The sequence below is a fragment of the Alosa sapidissima genome, chromosome 10 (assembly GCF_018492685.1).
Source record: "Alosa sapidissima isolate fAloSap1 chromosome 10, fAloSap1.pri, whole genome shotgun sequence".
Lineage (NCBI taxonomy): Eukaryota > Metazoa > Chordata > Actinopteri > Clupeiformes > Clupeidae > Alosa > Alosa sapidissima.
This window is the reverse complement of record NC_055966.1, coordinates 34537879-34555764: the sequence shown is the minus strand read 5'-3', so window position 1 is coordinate 34555764 and position 17886 is coordinate 34537879. Positions and strand designations below refer to the sequence as shown.

The window sequence follows — 17886 nt, the reverse complement described above, 5'->3', positions numbered from 1 at the left end:
TAAAAGTAAATGTATTATTTTAATGTTATTGGTTACATTTGAAAGTATAACATTTGTTATTTACTGTATATCGTCATTTCACACTGTGACAAATTACAGCAGTAAGGTACAGGCCTACTGAAGCTGGGTTACAAAGTTTTGGCATTCAACAAATTCAGAAATCCAGAAATCAAACAAATACTAAAACAAAAAATCATACACACAGAAGATGTAAAACATGAGCCATTTCAGCCATCCCCCCGCCTGCTTGGCATGGAAACGGAGTGGCATTCAGTTGGTTACAATTCAGTCATTTCTCCACTAGATGCTGCACACTATAGATTTACAGATTGTTGAAGAGTTTGTTGTACAGCTGATAGTTCTAATACTTTCTACTTGTGTGGCTTCCATATGAAATTGAGTGTCCTCTTGATTTGGGTCTTACTCTTAGCTAGTCAGATTCAGGCAGGGGGGCTCTGCTAGACCACTCTCGATAAAAAATATATAATAATTACATTTTAATGCAAAATAGCAAAACCAATGCAATTAACAACTCTAAATAGTATAGAGTATTTCTTTAAGTCACTTTTCTCTAGGGTCGTGGTTGAGAGCCCCATTTCATCCTCATTTGCTCAGCCTTCTGTTGCATCTCTCGTATCGCTTGTTCTTGAGCTTGTACTCTCTCTGTCTCTCTGTCATGTGTCTCTTTGTCAAGTTCAAAATGGCCTTGGTTTCCTGCCACCATTATCTCTATCAGCTCAAGCAGCCTTGTGACCTGGGTGGTATCTGCTCTGTCACTATTATTGATGCAGTAATACTTATAGCTACTTTTCTCCACAACCCACTGGAGAGGCATACCTTCACTATGAATGAACTGCTCAATCGGGGTGTCACCCAGCCAGTCCCCACAGGTGAACAGCACAATGGTGTGATTCCACACCCTCTCCCCAAGAAGCTCCATATGATCTTGCAGTGCTACCCTGTTGGACTCTGTGAACTTCCTGTCTGCACGTATGACCAAGATCAGAGCATGGGCTCCTGGAGGAAACACACTCTGCAAAAGCTGCTGTCTAACATTCACAGGGGTTTGAGAAAGACGCTGCTCTCTGCCCCAGCCTGGTGTGTTAATAACAGTGACCTGTCTTGGTCCCACCCATCCATGTTTTGTCACACATTCAGCAGTTTTCTGAGAGCTAAACTCCTCTCTTCCCAGGATGGTGTTTCCAGCGGACCTCTTCCCTTCATCTACAGACCCCAGCAGGACAAGTCTGACCACAGGGAGATAATGGGCATATGCTGAGAGAGAGAGAGAGAGAGAGAGACTTTGAACAAGGTTCCAGTCTGGTATCCACAGAAATCATTGCACCAGACTGAATAATCAAACCTGGAAATTAAATGATTTCTGGTATCTGAACATGAAACAGAAAGTTGTTAAAGCTGGACAAAGAGAGGATTTGGGGAATACTGGGGAATAATTTGGGGAACGTTTTCTGATATGGATTAATCCATTACAATGTAAGAACAGGAGGAGTTCCACTTACGGGGAAATGGTGCACTGGCTGCCATCACAATTCCCAGCAGATCTTTTAAAAACATAAGAAATATGTGAGCATCTTTCAAATAGTTAATCATTTTAAAATGTAAAAGATAATACATTATTTTTAAAATTACAGACAATCTGATATAGCTTACTGAAAAATACAGTTTGCCAGGATGGCAGCAGAAAACTTTTAATGAAAAGATATTTACAAATGTGTAGATTTGTAACACTAAAAATCTCACCTTTAGCAGGTGGCTAGATTCTCTTTTGCATGCATCACAGGCTCTAACATAAAGGTCTGCCACAAGGAAATAAGCATGTCATTCATACTTCAGAAAAGCCCAATAGCAATAGGAACTTTTTAAAATCACATGATGTTATACAAGAGTAGCCTACTCAATTAATAAGGTGATGAAAATATATTGTCGCAATTTTATGAGAAATTAACAGAAAAACAGTTCAATTGACCTATATTGTTTTTTTTATGTACTATCCAACAGTATCACCCTTTGCACTAACTAACTACTATCACTCAATATGCTATACCAACTGCTAATATTGACCATGTGCATTATTGAAATTCATGTTCCAAGATTCATTGAAAATGCGTAGATGTCTTTACCTTTAATCTGGTTGCTGTCGATCAGAGTGAGAAAGTGAGAGTATGAACCTAGAGCAAAGTTCTTGGTTAAGATTTTTGTATGGATCATAAAATGGCTTGTAGTTGATCATTAATTAACATATCTTTCCTGAACCAAAGTAAAGATGTAAGACAAGAAATGTGAGAACTGGATATATTGGTATGATGCACCTATGCATCTATCTATCAGAAATGGAATAAAAGGATGGGTATTAACTTGTCTATTGTTAAATGCTAACACAACAGAGTCATTAGTTGTGAGACCAACCACATTTAGAAGCTTCTCCAAAAACTTTGGAGCCATTTTTGACCCTTATCTAAAATTTTAGATTAACTTCAAGGCTACTGTATCACCAAGACATGCTGCCTTGCCATTTGTAGCAAGAATATTGACTAAACCTAAGACATTTAACCAGCACTTGCATTAATATTTCTACACCAGTAGAAGCCAGAGCTGATTTTACGGTTCTACTTTTTTCGGTTTAACTTTTAAGGCCTTAAATGGACTTGAACCACATTATTCAATGGAGCTTATTAGCCCATATACACTGGCACGCCCTCTTGCTGGCAAAAGGAGCCGGTTAAAGAGCATTCATTTGCCATCCTTGCACCCTATCATTGGAATGGCCTTCCATTATGGGGTAAGACATCATCTTACCCCTGTCCCTAAGAAGCCACACCCTAGTGAGCTTAATGACTACAGACCTGTCGCTCTTACATCACATGTGATGAAGACAATGGAGCGATTGGTTTTAGGCATGCTCAGACCCCAGGTACGCCATGCACTAGACCCGTTACAGTTTGCATACCAGGAGAAAGTGGGCGTGGACGATGCCATCACTTATCTTCTACACAGGACACATTCCCACCTAGACAAGGGGAAAAGTGCTGTGAGAATCATGTTCTTTGATTTCTCAAGTGCTTTTAACACCATCCAGCCCCTCAGATTGGGAGACAAGCTCTTGCAGATGGGTGTGGACGCTCACCTGGTAACCTGGATTACAGATTACCTGACCGAGTGACCACAGTTCGTCAGACTGAAGAACTGTCTCTCTGACACTGTGATCTACAGCACCGGAGCGCCACAGGGAACTGTGCTCTCTCCAGTCCTGTTCACCCTGTACACATCTGACTTCTGCTACAACACCGAGTCATGCCACATGCAGAAGTTTTCTGATGATACTGCAATTGTGGGTTGTATCAGGAACGGGCAGGATACAGGAGCCTGGTGGAGGACTTTGTGCAATGGTGCAAACTCAATCATCTTCAACTTAACACTTCAAAGACCAAGGAGATGGTGGTGGATTTCCGCAGGTCTAAGCCCACTCTGCTACCAGTCCACATTGATGGGGTCAATGTGGAGGTGGTTAGCACCTACAAGTATCTGGGTCTCCACCTGGACAATAAACTGGACTGGTCAGCCAACACTGATGCACTCTACAAGAAAGGGCAGAGCAGGCTGTACTTCCTGAGGAGGCTGCGGTCCTTCAATGTGTGCAGCAAGCTCCTCAGTATGTTCTACCAGTCTGTTGTTGCCAGCGTCCTCTTCTATGCAGTGGTATGCTGGGGAGGAAGCACAAGGAAGAAGGATGCGGGGTGAATTGACAGGCTGGTAAGGAAAGCTGGCTCTGTAGTGGGAGCTGAACTGGAGTGCATCACTTCACTATCTGACAAAAGGACCCTGAACAAACTGATCAACATCTTGGACAATGAGTGTCACCCACTCCACAGCACTATTGTTAAGCAGAAGAGCCTGATCAGCTGGAGACTTCGCTCACTGCCTTGCACAACTGACAGACTGAGAAAGTCATTTGTCCCCAGGGCCATTGAACTGTTCAATGCCTCACTTAAGGGAAGAGGAGAGATAGACTTCTCTGCATAGTCTGTCTGCCTCTTCACCCCCTCCATGTTTGGTACTGTCTGTCCACTAGCCACTTGTACTATTGTCTTTATGCCTCACTGTTTGCGTGCTATATTAGCACATATGCATAACCCTCCATGCCACAGCCGAACTGTGGCCACACTTATACATTTCTTAAATAGTTAAATATATAGATATATAGACTTTTACTTTACTTTATTGTTGCACTGTTGGACTTACTCATTTGCACTATCACCATGACCACTATCACCATTGCACTACCACCATGACACTCATTCACACAGAGCACCTTAGAGCACCTTACCATACCTTACTATGCACAGAGAATCACAGGCTCAGTCCCTGCCTCAGTCATTGCAAGCGCCTCTGATTGATTAATCACCACTATGTGGATACTGTTTTTAGAATTGATTTAGATTAAGTGTTAGTTAGTATAATTTGTATTTTAGTAATTTGTATTTTAGTATATTTGTATATATTGTATTTAAGTGTTAGTTAGTATAATTTGTATTTTAGTATATTTAGCATATTCTTTATCTTCTACTGTCCTTATTGCTTAGTTGTGTTTTTATATTATATACTTTAATTACTCTTTCTGCTGTTAAAGAATGTGTTTGTGTTGCCTGTATGCTGCTGAGATTTTGAATTTCCCCTGGGGATCAATAAAGTATCTATCTATCTATCTATCTATCTATCTATCTAAATGCACTGCACTGGTGCATCTGCCAATTTAAGACCTAAATAAATGTAGGCTATTTTAATATCAAATCCTCCACTTTAACATGCTAAGAAATGGCAGCCATGCAGGACCTATAGGGCTATAGCCTACTTTCACAGAGGGGTCCTTACCCTAATCAAGAAAATTCTGTAATAATTTCAATATAGCCTAACAAAGGTAAAGTGTAGGCAAAACTCCTGAAGCTTCACAAATATAGGCTAGGCCTATTTTATGTTTTAAATGTTAGACTTCAAAGACCCCGCGGAAACCCTGGATATGGTACATTCAATCTAAACCGATAACTCTTGGTTAAATTAACAGATAGCTGCTTAAACAATAATATTAGTTATTTAATTTTCTTAAAGTGAGTGCTGACCAATTAAATTGTTTGTTGAGACAAAAAATCCATGAACAAATGAGATTGGTTAATGGATAGCCTATGTGTCTTAGTTAAATTAACCAATGTTTGCTTAACTAATGATTTTGGTTAATGAATAACTAATGTATTGGTTTAATAATTACCAATATGTTGGTTAAATGAATATGCCTAACCAACGATATTAGTCGTTTTTTTAACCAATTTGTTTTTAGATTGTTGACTGAAACATTGTAAAACCATTGACTTGTTTTAAAATTAAGAGGTCCTCCTGGCATGATCCTGCTGAAAACTGCTGGTTTCATCTCAAACACTCACGTATTATGAACGCACGTTTTTTTATGTAGCCAGTCGCCGACATTCAAAAAATATGCGGTTATATTTCACAACTTTTGCGAAGTAGTCTAGGCCTACTGGGAAACGCTGGCAAGAACGCTGCTGACAGATATTACAGGTAGCCTATTATAACTTAGACAGATATTTTCTTCCCTAGGCTAGGCCAGCAACACACGCTGGAAAGATCAACTTAACATGTACAGTAGGCTATTTCCTCCTGACTGCGAAAACGTTTGTCTTCTTTTTATGTCAGTCCGTGGTTCCTTCATAAATTGCGCAGCAAATTATCAGACGAGTGACAGAAGCACTGCGCATAATTTGACCAGCAGTCTTCGCGTCCATAGTTTGTGAAACGTTGCTGCGTCCGAGCAAAGATTCTAGATTAAAGGTGTTTGAGTCGTGACTCACTCGGATCTTTCACCCGTGTTTTTAAATTAACCCATGAGTCGCGAGTCTCTAGTATCATTAACTCGGATCAGTTGAGTCCTACTACAATTCAATCTAAAACGATAAACAGCGCCACACACAAACCTCTTGCAACATTAGCTAACCTCCTAGCCCTAGCCATCGTAGCTGCCAAAAATATAACAATTTCGTAGGCAACCACAACTCCACAAATCAACTCAAGCGACTGAGTGAGCAGGCAGTCCGAGATAACTGGTTAACTTCCCGCAGAGCCGGAAACATTGCAGACTCGCAGACCATGGGACTCAGATTGGAGCGGCTGAGTAGCAATCCGGGTTAGTCGGATCAGCCGGCCGGTTAGGCTACGTTGAGTACGAGTCAGTTGAATCAGCCGGCTACGTTGTCATGAGTGGATCTACGAGAGCGAGTAGCTCCTCCTCGAGGTGAAAAGCAATTCCACAACAAAAGCCATTCTTTCACTTCTGAAATAACATTCAATGTTCTGCATGTAGCCTAGACATAATTAGATTTGGTGTATAGATGTAGCATATTAAAATGCAATTAGGTCGTGCAGACAGTCCGAACTGCACGCTCATGGAGCTGCTTGAGTATACCCGGGTCAGTCGAATCAGCTGGGCGGGCCGGTTACGTTGTTATGAGTGCGAGTCAGCCGAATCAGCCGGCTACGTTGTCATGAGTGGATCTTTAGAGCAGCGAGTAACTCCTCGTCAAGGTGAAAAACAAATCCACAACAAAAGCCATGCTTTCACTTCTGAAATAACATATGTTCTGCACGCATAGCCTACTATAAAATGCAATTAGGTCGCAAAGACAGTCTGAAACATTGCAAGCTCTGTATGGAGTTGCTTGAGCAGGCTAGCCTACCTGAGTCAGTTGGATCAGCCGGGCGGGCCGGTTACGTTATGTTGTTATGAGTGCGAGTCAGCCGAATCAGCCGGCTACGTTGTCTTGAGTGGATCTTTAGAGGAGCGAGTAACTCCTCGTCAAGGTAAAAAGCAAATCCACAACAAAAGCCATGCTTTCACTTCTGAAATAACATATGTTCTGCACGCATAGCCTACTTTAAAATGCAATTAGGTCGCGAAGACAGTCCGAAACATTGCAAGCTCTGTATGAAGAGTAGGCTAGCCTACCTGGGTCAGTCGGATCAGCCAGGCGGGCCGGTTACGTTGTTGTTATGAGTGCGAGTCAGCCGAATCAGCTGGCTACGTTGTCATGAGTGGATCTTTAGAGGAGCGAGTAGCCTAGTTTCTACTCGTGTCATAATAATAGGCCTAATGAGAATAGTAGTAGTAGTAGTAGTAGTAGTAGTAAAAATAATAAAAATAATAATAATAACAATAATAATAATTTATTCACTGCAGGGCATTTCTACGTTTCTATGTCTACATTGAAAGTCAATTGCTTAGGCTAGGTTAAGACAATAAATAAACAGTCTGGCTCAAACTGCTTTCTTTCCCGTGAGTGGGTGGAGGTTTTGATGCTATTATATTAGGCTATTTTATATTATATTATATTATATTATATTATATTAGGCTACCTAACAGTATAGCTATGATTAATAATAATATTAGTTGTCTAGTATTAGCAGCCTATAATACTTATTAGAATAGATTCCTAGTAGCCTACTATTAGTATATAGTAGTGGTAATAAACATTGTAGCAGAGTAGCATTAGACCTAGGCAAACTTTTCTATTGTTAACAAAACAACAACAAATAATTAATTATTATAATATAGGCTACCCTCTCTGTCAATAAGATCAAAGTTTCTGAACATGAGCACCAAAAAGATGAACAATGTGTGGATGCACTTTGACCAGGAGAGCAAAACTCTAAAGGCTAAATGCAAGTAGGCCTACTGCAAAAACCTGGTTTCAATCATGGAGGATCCACATCCAACATGAGAAGGCACTTAACGAAATGAAGCACCCCACTGCACTGCTTGAACGTAGGACTGAATTTCTTTGCGATTTAGCAATACTGACTCAAGTGACTCAAGTGACTCGTTCAACCCGGATCAGTTTAGTGAGTGACTCAGAAAAACCCGGATCCTTAAAAGGAATCGAGTTTGACAGGCCTATTCTAGATGCCCAGCGCAACTCCCAAAAGGAGGACAAATGAGCGTCCGGTTTGAGGCTGCGCCGGACGCCAGACAGGGCTTTTAAAATCCATGTCTGGCCTAAATTCGAACGTATGGCCAACCTATCGCTAACTGGCTTACCAACTCTTTCTCCCGCTCACGTAGGCTACCTGCATATCCCTCAGGCCTCTGCACGAAAACGTCAGGCATATTTGTTCATAGCCTACTGTATTATTACCGTTTTCACACCTTTAACCACCATTTGCGGTTCTAGACGGGGGCCAGGGTGGGCCGGTGCCCCTGTAAAATTGCTCTTGGGCCCTGTTATGGCCCCTGCACCGATCAGCCAATGATTTAAACGATTAATTTCTTACCGCGACATGCGCTCGTTTGAAGAACGGAACTAACGCGAGTAGCCTACGCAACGTGTTTCTAGACGGACTCATTAACGCGCTACACACGCTGTTATCTGCAACCTGAAGATTGTTAAGGCGGAGCAAGATACTTTGTCGTAGTTCATGTCTATGGGCGCGAAATGGGGATCGAATCTTGTCTGCATAAAGAGGCGTGTCGATGACGTATTGATGAGCGTACGTTGCAACCGGCCAACAGCAGCGGCATAAATAACCGGCGCACATCTGATATAAAGTCGATTTTCTCCAGACTTGAATGCTCAAAAATGCTAAAAATGTACCTGAAATGTTCAGAAGGTTTTGAGGATCATGAAAACGTGCCCGAAATTCACATTCCTAACTCTATAGAACCAAGACCTTAACATATGTGGTAAAATTCTGAGCTATGCCCATAGACTTCAATGGAGCAGTCGCTGCCTTTGCTCTGCATAAAGGGGGATTATGAACCCCCCTCGTGCGATCTGGGTTCCCGGAAGTGGCTCCTGATGAAATATCTTGCTCCGCCTTTACAATCTTTGCTGAAGAGACCAGCAGCGGCGCGAATTGTGAACTTTGCTTCTGACAGGAAGCTGGAGCCCTGAACGGACTAACCTGCAAAGCAGAGAAGGTAAGGAAAACGATTCATTTCGTAATGTCATTGTTTGCACAGATTTGTGTTTTACTGTTATTCCTCACTGCAATATTTTTATTACGCTCAATCACGCATGTTGCTCTTGTTATGTTTGTGAATAAGCAAAGCCAGTGAAGTCAGCCTAGCCTATGTCAGTCATGTTCACTAAGAACCTTCATCTTTCTTAAAAGTTCATTGAGCAGCAATATGTAACTTAATATTCATTTGTGAAATGTATGAAATAACTGAGAGTAGCTTACAGTATTTAGCTTATTTGTGAAATGCAAAATGCCAATGCTTTGCGAGACATAGAGGTTACAATCCTCTCCGTTTTCTTTTTAGTAGGCTAGGCTATCATCATGAAAAGGAGCAAGAAGGACATTATGTCCTCTTTTGCACCTGTAGGCAAAAACCAAAATAGAGAGAGTGAGGGAGATGAAGAAGAGCATGAGAGAGCTGAGGAGCAGGAGGAGAGAGAGGAAGTTATGGAGAGAGCCAGACATGGAGGTTGGAGAGTTGGAAAATGAGGCATCTGAAAGGCAGCCTGAAAGTGAGGAGGAAGACATTCAGAATCAGATTGAGGGACAGAATGAGTCATTGAGGACAACCAGATTCACCATGCATGTCAAGTAGGCCTACAGCACCATCAGGTTTGTGATGTTTTGTGTGTGCACAGTGTCTGTCTGTAAGCAGTGTAGGCCAAATTACAATTCATACTCTGTCCATGTAAAGGGTAAACTCTAATTGTAAATAATAATTCATAAGTAAACTAGATACATTAATAAATTAATAATGATACATTAATGTTGTCCTCAGTTTCACTCTCATATTAACTGAATTCATCTTTCTCCAGATATCAGCAAGTGCATGGATGACACTCCAGTGCAGCCACATCTCAAGACCTTCCCCACCACTCTAATGGGGGGCAGGAGGCGCAGCTTCCAAGCCAGCTGGTATGACAATCACCCCTGGATAGAGCTGATGTGTAGTAGCCGATCTCTCAATCTCTCAATCCCAAGAGTGATGCCTTTTTTAAGAGACACCACTTTGTTTGACTTTGGCCGTTTATATGGTGCTAATATTGAGGATCTGGGCCTGTTTCACTGAGCCATATAAAGAAGTATTTTTTGAGCTCTTTAGACTATGCAAAATAGCTGTAGCACTCCCAGTGAGTTCCGCCTCTTGTGAGAGGAGTTTTTCCACCTTGAAACTAGTGAAGACCTACCTCCGGTCTACCATTAGTGAGGAGCGTCTGAGCAATCTTGGGGTGCTCAGCATTGAATCCAGAAGGTCCAAGGCTTTACACCTTGATGCATTTGTAGACAGTTTCTCAAGGAGTCACAATCGCAGAATCTTGTTGTAGTGTTTCAGCCAAGTGCACATGCAAATGCTTTATGGGATTTTGAGAGCACTCACAGCATGTGAATTTCTTTTTTCTGTCTACTCTTTTTCATTTCTTTCTATTTCTTACTAGAGTAAGATGATGACGGTTGATTTTGATTTTGAAAAGTCTTTGAGATTTTAAGAATTATTTTTTTCTGTCTATTCTTTACATTTACTTATATTCCTTACTAGAGTAAGATGATGACAGTTTGATTTTGAAAAGATTTTGAGACCATTGTGAATCTTTTCTTTCTATTTTCCTTGTTACTACAGTGATATAATGACCATGTAATTTAAAGAGATAGTGTAATGTCATGCTGTGAAAAATAACTGTATATATATAATATAAAATAAAACGTAAAAAATAAACTAATGACCCGTTTTGCCGTTATACAGTATATGGTTATAAATGTGCCCCCCTTAAAAACACACTGGCCCCACCTCGGCCCCCCTGGTGATTTTGGTCTAGAACCGCCACTGTTAACCACACCCGTGAAAAACATCTTCACTCTGCAACCACTACACTTCCCCCGTAGCCTCACTTATAGCCTACAATTGCTTTTTAAATACACGAAACCTGATGGAGACATTTCACTCGCTCTCTCGCTGGCGGTCCTATACGCAAATGTAATACCTCCCTTTCGAAAATTCAAGACATCCCAGACAGTTTAAGACTTTTTAGGCCTTAAAAACCGAAAGTTGTATTTAAGACTTTTTAAGGATCCGCGGGAACCCTGTATAACCGGTTAGCTGGTCCAACATGGTAACTTGCATAACCAGTCTAACAAGCATAGGCAATGTAATTTGTAAAAAAGGCCACTGTCTAAGATTGAGCTACAGCAAACAGGGCAGAATTTTATGCCACTGTGTAAAGCAATGGCACATAATCAAATGGATCTAAATATCCACAATTCACTGATGTGCAAACTTTTGAGACGTGAGTAGCCTATACAGTATGTTGTGTTGGCTTATCCCATTTATATTTATGGTTGTTTATCTCCCATCTGTTTATCTTGTTTCTTATTCACTATTTCTTGCAGAGTTGTGATTTATGTTTATGGTTATTGCCATAATTTCTATTTTGCCTATAACTAATATTTTTATTTAAAGGTCCAGTATGTAGGAAATAATGGAAAATAAACTGTAACCATTCAGAAAATGATCACCATATGTTGTCAGAGAGTAAGGAAACATGATGAATTGACGTAATGGCTTATTTGACAACATTACTCTAACCCGTAAAACCCATGGAAAAAATGAGTTACGGGGCGGAATCTCTTGGAATTTTCGTTTATGTTTTGAACGATTCATTCTAGAATAGCGTATTAATAATGGGCTAGCACGTCCTCCTATTTGGGTTGCCAAATTAGCAAAGGCCAACTGTCAACAGCTGTCAGTTGTAGTCATGAACGCCTACGAGAGGCAGGCAAATTTACAAAATTTAAACAAGAAACAAATTAAGTGGATATCGGAGGAGCTTCCTGATATGGTGACGTCTTCGTCAAATGAAGAATATCAAGTCTGACGCAGAGCTGGCCATATTTCTCCACAACAGGTAGCCAGCTAAACTTCATCTGCATCGCTGACTTCAGCTAAATATGTTACGTTGGTTAGAGAGGTATTTTTTGTTTTCATTGTTTCCTTAATGTGTAGCTGGGTCATGGTTGGAGAAACGTTAAAGCAGCTGCAGGTCAACTAACGTTAGCTAAGTCTTCATTCCATCTGGCAACCCAGAAGAGGCTCGCGTCTGGTAGTCTTGAGAACGTTCACCAGTGTTTTGATTTTGGCCTACAGAACGTTCGGTAACAATCCTACAAATCGCACCTTTAATTGTTGATTTTAATGTAGGCTAGTTATTTGTTTATTGATGCCATTATTGCTTGGACAAAAGGCAAAACTCATTATTTGGTCTGCATTTAACTACATGTAGCCTATGCAGTGAAGTGATATGATGGTTAGGCACAGATTAAACAAATTGTCTGGTTTAATCAGCCACAGATCTTTTTCTTATGAATTCCACATATTTTAAAGGAACTGTCATGAACAAAAAAAGTTCCGGATGATGTAATAATCACGTTCCGATCTCACATTAAAATGTTTCTCATAGAATGTTGGCGTCGTTGCTATGACGGTTGCTGTCGCTGGACGATCCATTTACCCCTTTAACAAATGTATTTCAATTAATCATAAAATGGCCCTGATATGTCACTAGACATTAAAAAATAATGTTCATTTCAAATACTTATATCACTGACAACAGTAGTACGGCCAGGATATTGTCTGTTTGGTTCTGAGCACAAGTAAAACTTTTGAGGCGAGTGTTTTATTGAACAAGAACTGTCAGACATTCTGTGAATGTAATTTGAGAATGGAGAAAAGGGTGGAAGGTTTCAAAAAATGTGTTTTAACAATTGTGGAAAACGGTAAGTGTTCCCTTAATTTTTTTGAGCAGTATATTTACCTTCATATTTCTTGTTATTTATTTTGTTTAACACAAGCTCATATGGATGTAAACATGAAATGACCTCAGTCATTGATGATGATTCTGTGATAGTTTCGGTCAAGGGCGTAGGTCCCCCCCCCAAAAAAAAAAAAAATATATATATGATGCGTGCCTGACTTTAACTTTGTATGATGCATTACCTACAGTAAAACATTTAGTCAAAACACCATGTCAAATGTACCTGTAGCCCTGAATCTCCCCTATCTGAGCAACAACCTGGCCGCGTTCCTCTGTCACTTTATAAATAAAATATTGATGTCATGAGCAGTGACATAGCACGACTCAAATCTCGAAGACCAGTAGTATTCACTAGGTCTATAACTAGCCTATAACTAGCTAACACTAAAAAAACACCATGTCCTTATTCAAGTTCATGCAGCTGTGACCCTGCCACACCACCGCTGTCTGATAAAGGGAGAGGCTGGGTTGCTTTTTCTGTCATCTGTTTTGCATTCATGTTCTATCTCCAGCATGTCAAGCCCATACAAATGCATTTGTTTTCACTGACATCCTCGTGCCATTTTCATTCATTTCATCACATTACATTGCTGGTTAAACGCATGCATTTCCTTTCCTTAGTAACCATTGTCATAGTACACAAATCTGCTAGCGCAATATAGCTGAATAGCTGGTATTTGGTTGATTCCAACGTCCATTTAATAGGCTATACACATATAGCACTGTCAAATAAATGTGTAGCCTACCAAAAAACGAATTTTCTGGCATTCATAACTAGTGCATAATATTATGACTTAGGGCTACACTTTGTTTCTTGAAATAACTTCTGATGTCCTCCACCTTTCTTTTCATGCCCGACATCCTCGAATCGACAGCCGATTATAGAGCTAGGATCTTTGCAGCCAAGTGTGCCAAACACTTCTAATCGACAGCATTATAGTCTACAGGGAGCTAAGCCAATCAAAAAAGAGATCTGTCTCAAAGACGTATTTTGGTGGCGGTACTGAAGTGGGAAATTATTTAACCTTTTGTGTACCGCATGAGGCGCTTTTCCCCCGTTTCAACCTGAATATTGGTGGGGACATTTCAGTCATTATTTGATATTGGTGTGGACACGTCCTTCGAACCCCACGCAAATCTACGCCCATGGCGAGCGATTTTAACATTTACCCGCTAAGTTTGACTATCTGTAATTAACATGGTAGATATCAACAACGTCTTTCTGACTAGTCGCAATTACATTTTGGATAGTTGGAATTGTCATTCAAGATATCTGTAACGTAATTGTGACTAGTCGAAACGTCAGATTGACTAGGCAAAACTGAATTACAGATATCTGTCATCACGTCATTGAAAACAACATTCAACTAGTCACACATCTTAAATGACAATTGCAGATATCTTTAATTCAGTTTTGACTAGGCAGAATGAAAGGTGAAGATATCTCAAACGTCATTATGACTAGTGCAAATTATTGTGCCAGACGTTGCTCTTTAGATTCGTAGAGCCCGTCTACTTAGACATTCTCTGTCCGTAGGCTAATTTCCCCTCCCCAACATAATCAAAGAAGAAGTGAGCTTATTTCCTTATTTCTATGAATGGAAGAAGAAGAAGCAGTCATGGCTGTAATGTCTTGTTGACATCTAAAATAACTAAAACTCAGGGACACCGTGTGGTTTATTAGACTCTTACGTTATCAACTGGCTTGATCTAGGCCTATAGGCTACTAAATGCACCAGCACCATCGACAGGAAACTCCATTCATACAGTGTTGGCTGTAGGCTAATAGAAAAAATCAAAGCAACATTGAATCATCAATTCTTGCTGCCAGCTCCTGTCTTGCATAGGCTGCAGCATTAAAAAGACGATTAAAAACTCCTTTGCCCTCTGGCTGCTCTGACATGATGCTAATTAGTGCTAATTACAAAGTTAAGTTAACAGGTGCTATGTGATTTGAACAACACGCTCTGCTCCCGCCTAAAGTGGGATGCGGGCCTAATTTGCATAGCAATACAGATATCTCTAACGTCATTTCGCCTCATCAAAACTCTAATTCAAGATATCTATAATTACATTTTGACTAGGCAGAATGAAAGTTATAGATATCTCCAATTTCAGATATCTCTAATCAAAACTCATTCAAGATATCTATAACTTGATAATAGATATCTACAATCAAATTATGACTTTAGGGGAAAGTCCATAGGAGTCGATTGCCAAGTATGGGAGTAACACGCTCTGGAAATTCACAATTTCACAAACAACAAAAAACATAGTCCAGTATTTCTTTTGAAATTGAAATGAAGTTGTATGGACTGGACTATGTTTTTTTGTTTTTGTTTTTTTTAAACGGCGACGAAAATTGTGAATTTCGGTAATCGACTCCTACGGACTTTCCTGCTTGATGAAATTCATTCTGGACTCTCTATCCGACCACATAAAGTCCTCGGGATACTTCGGTTTGGCTTTAGGGACCCTCTACTCACTACCACGTAAGTGTAATGTTGTTTGGAACTGTAGAAGAGGTATAAAAATAGCGTTTTGTAGCGGCGAAATAATATGCCCTTCTCACTTCCACGCTAACGAGTTTTGACTAAAAACGGTAAAATCGAACTTTCTCAAAACACATCCGAATGACATTATTTTGATGTCAACTCAACGTATGTACTCCCAATCCGTAAATTGATCTAAAGTGCATTTTACTCCGGATAATTCCTTTAACATAGGGAGACCACACGTGGGTAAAGAGTTAACAAAAATATGTATTTATTAAAGTAAATGTGTGTGAAAACATGAAGTGCAGTCAGTATTAATGAGATGGTAAGAAAACAAAGGTGTGGTGTAAATCAGGGTAATGTGCTAAACCCAAACAAAAGACAAGGGCAACGCATGTAGCAATGGAGGGAGGGAACCCTGAACTTCAGCCAGGTAGCCTCTTTTATAGTGCAGTTGCCCCAATCAAGTGATCAGCAGCACCTGTGTCTTGACTCCGCCCTGCAAACCGGAGAAAGACAGGCAGGTAGGCAGAGACCGGCAGGGTCGTAACACTAGGCAAAACTGAATTACAGATATCTGCAATACATATCCAGTCTAGTGGGTAAATGTTAAAATCGCTTGCCATAAGGCTACCCTATATAACAAACAACATCACAGGATCCATCAAAAGATCACAGGATCCATTTAGTCAGACAAATTGGGGGCAAGTTCAGTGATGATAATACCATTTCCTTTCTCATAGATTATAGGCCCTGCATTCCACGCAAAATAACACTGCGTTGCAGGTGTAGATGAACTTGAGGCTGAAGTTTTCTTATGAATTCCACATATTTTAAAGGAACCGTATGTAATGGCCCTGATATGTCACTAGACATTAAAAAATCATGTTCATTTCAAATACTTATATCACTGACAACAGTAGTACGGCCAGGATATTGTCATTTAAAAAGTGAAGTTGCAGCCCTCAACTGATGTTGATGTTGTGTTTTGTCATGTCATGTTGTGTTTTGGCCTGATGGGCCACCCTCCACCTATCTACTAATCATAAGGTCAGTAGTGTTTCGGCATCCGGGTTGGCAACCTCGAGTCAGGGGGAGGGGATACACCGCTCTACAGTGTTTTGAAAGTGGTTGCAGTACCAGTTTTGGCCACAATCTTATATATGGTTCCTTTAAACATGAAGATGAACTCACCTACATTTGTTGTTTCAGTTGGCCGGTATTGTCAATTCTGGTATGTGATGTTATTTGGACTTCTGTTTATTGCGGTAAGTTGACAGATTTTTTTGTTTTAACAAGGTTCTTCTTAAAATACTGTACCTTACCTATTTACCATTGATTAAGGGTTCTCACTGTCATAGGGCCTAATGGAAATGTAAAGTAAATTATTGATCATGATGGAATAGTCCTGAAATGTGTTGCCCATGTAGATTTGATATCAAAGGTATAGCCTAATAACCTGACTCTCGCCAGATGAATTTCGTGCCGCCTAGCTCCACTCACATCCATCGAGATTGTATGGTAGAGCCAATCAGGACGCAGGGCGGGAGTTGGCTTCGATGTGAGTGGTTGAAGTAGCACGTCAATAGATGACGGACAAGTGGCTTATCCAATCTTATGCAAGGATTTTTTAATAAGGCCCAGCCTTCTGAAGCACCACTCCAATGGATTGATCCCAGATGGATGAGTGGAGCTCGGCAGAACGAAATTCATCTGGCGAGAGTCAGGTTAAAGGAGAATTCCGGTGTGATTGAAGTGTATTGAAACATGATACCGAGTGTGAACGTATGTCTCATAGCCCATCTCGGCTTGTCCCCTGCACTCCAAAATCTGGCGCTAGTTAGCCGATGCTACCAACTGCTTTTTCAATGGTGGTGCTTCGGCATCGGGCTAGCCATGCAAATAAATCACTGTTTTACACCATTTACGAGGCTCAATGTATCTCCACACTTCATTGGTAGACTTCCGAGGGCCCTGACATTTAAAACGAGACATTGAGAACTTTGAAAAAGCACTGGTAGTTTACTTACAAGACGATTTATGCAGACAGTATCTTCACGAAGTTTAGCGTTTGCAGCCATCTTGAATTTAGTCACGATAAGTCGAGCGACGAGTAAGAATGAACAGGTATGATAAGGGATCAGATTCCAAAAATAATTCAGTGGAAATGCATGGATTCCAGTTGCTGCTACTGGAAGAAACTGGAATCCATGCATTTCCACTGAATTATTTTTTGGGAATTTCAAAACCGAATGCGTCTACTTCCTTCAGCACGGGGAATTGCCGATCTAGCATGCCTTGATCCTCGGAATTTTCCCCTTATAAAAGCTAATAAACTGCCCCCAAATGCACTTCGAAACATAAGAGAATGTCTGCTTAAATTCAGTGAAGGTGCTACGGTTGAAAATCTACAGTCGGAATTGACGCGTCGGACTTTGACAATGCCACGGAGATATAGGAAGATACAGAAATAAACCTGGTGAGCAAGAAATGTGCTACCTGCAAGAATTGTGCAATCTGTTGCCATTTCCTTCTCCAGCAGTTAA

The 17886-nt window shown here is 40.5% G+C and overlaps 1 protein-coding gene and 1 long non-coding RNA gene across 2 annotated transcripts in view; one reads left to right on the top strand and one right to left on the bottom strand.

The window, feature by feature from the left end:
* Window positions 1–2196, bottom strand: LOC121719947. Its single transcript, XR_006034409.1, has 4 exons — window positions 2142–2196; window positions 1762–1817; window positions 1521–1562; window positions 1–1275 (listed from the first exon to the last, which is right to left on the bottom strand). It is a non-coding gene; the product is annotated as an uncharacterized LOC121719947 (long non-coding RNA).
* A 9024-nt stretch (window positions 2197–11220) lies between these two features.
* The window catches only part of LOC121720052 (NXPE family member 3-like), a 41385-nt gene continuing 34719 nt past the window's right edge, over window positions 11221–17886 (top strand). The window contains exons 1-2 of the mRNA XM_042105885.1: window positions 11221–11321; window positions 16553–16608. Coding sequence (XP_041961819.1) covers window positions 11243–11321; window positions 16553–16608 — 135 coding nt within the window. The 5' untranslated portion in view covers window positions 11221–11242. The remainder of the gene's footprint in view (window positions 11322–16552; window positions 16609–17886) is intronic.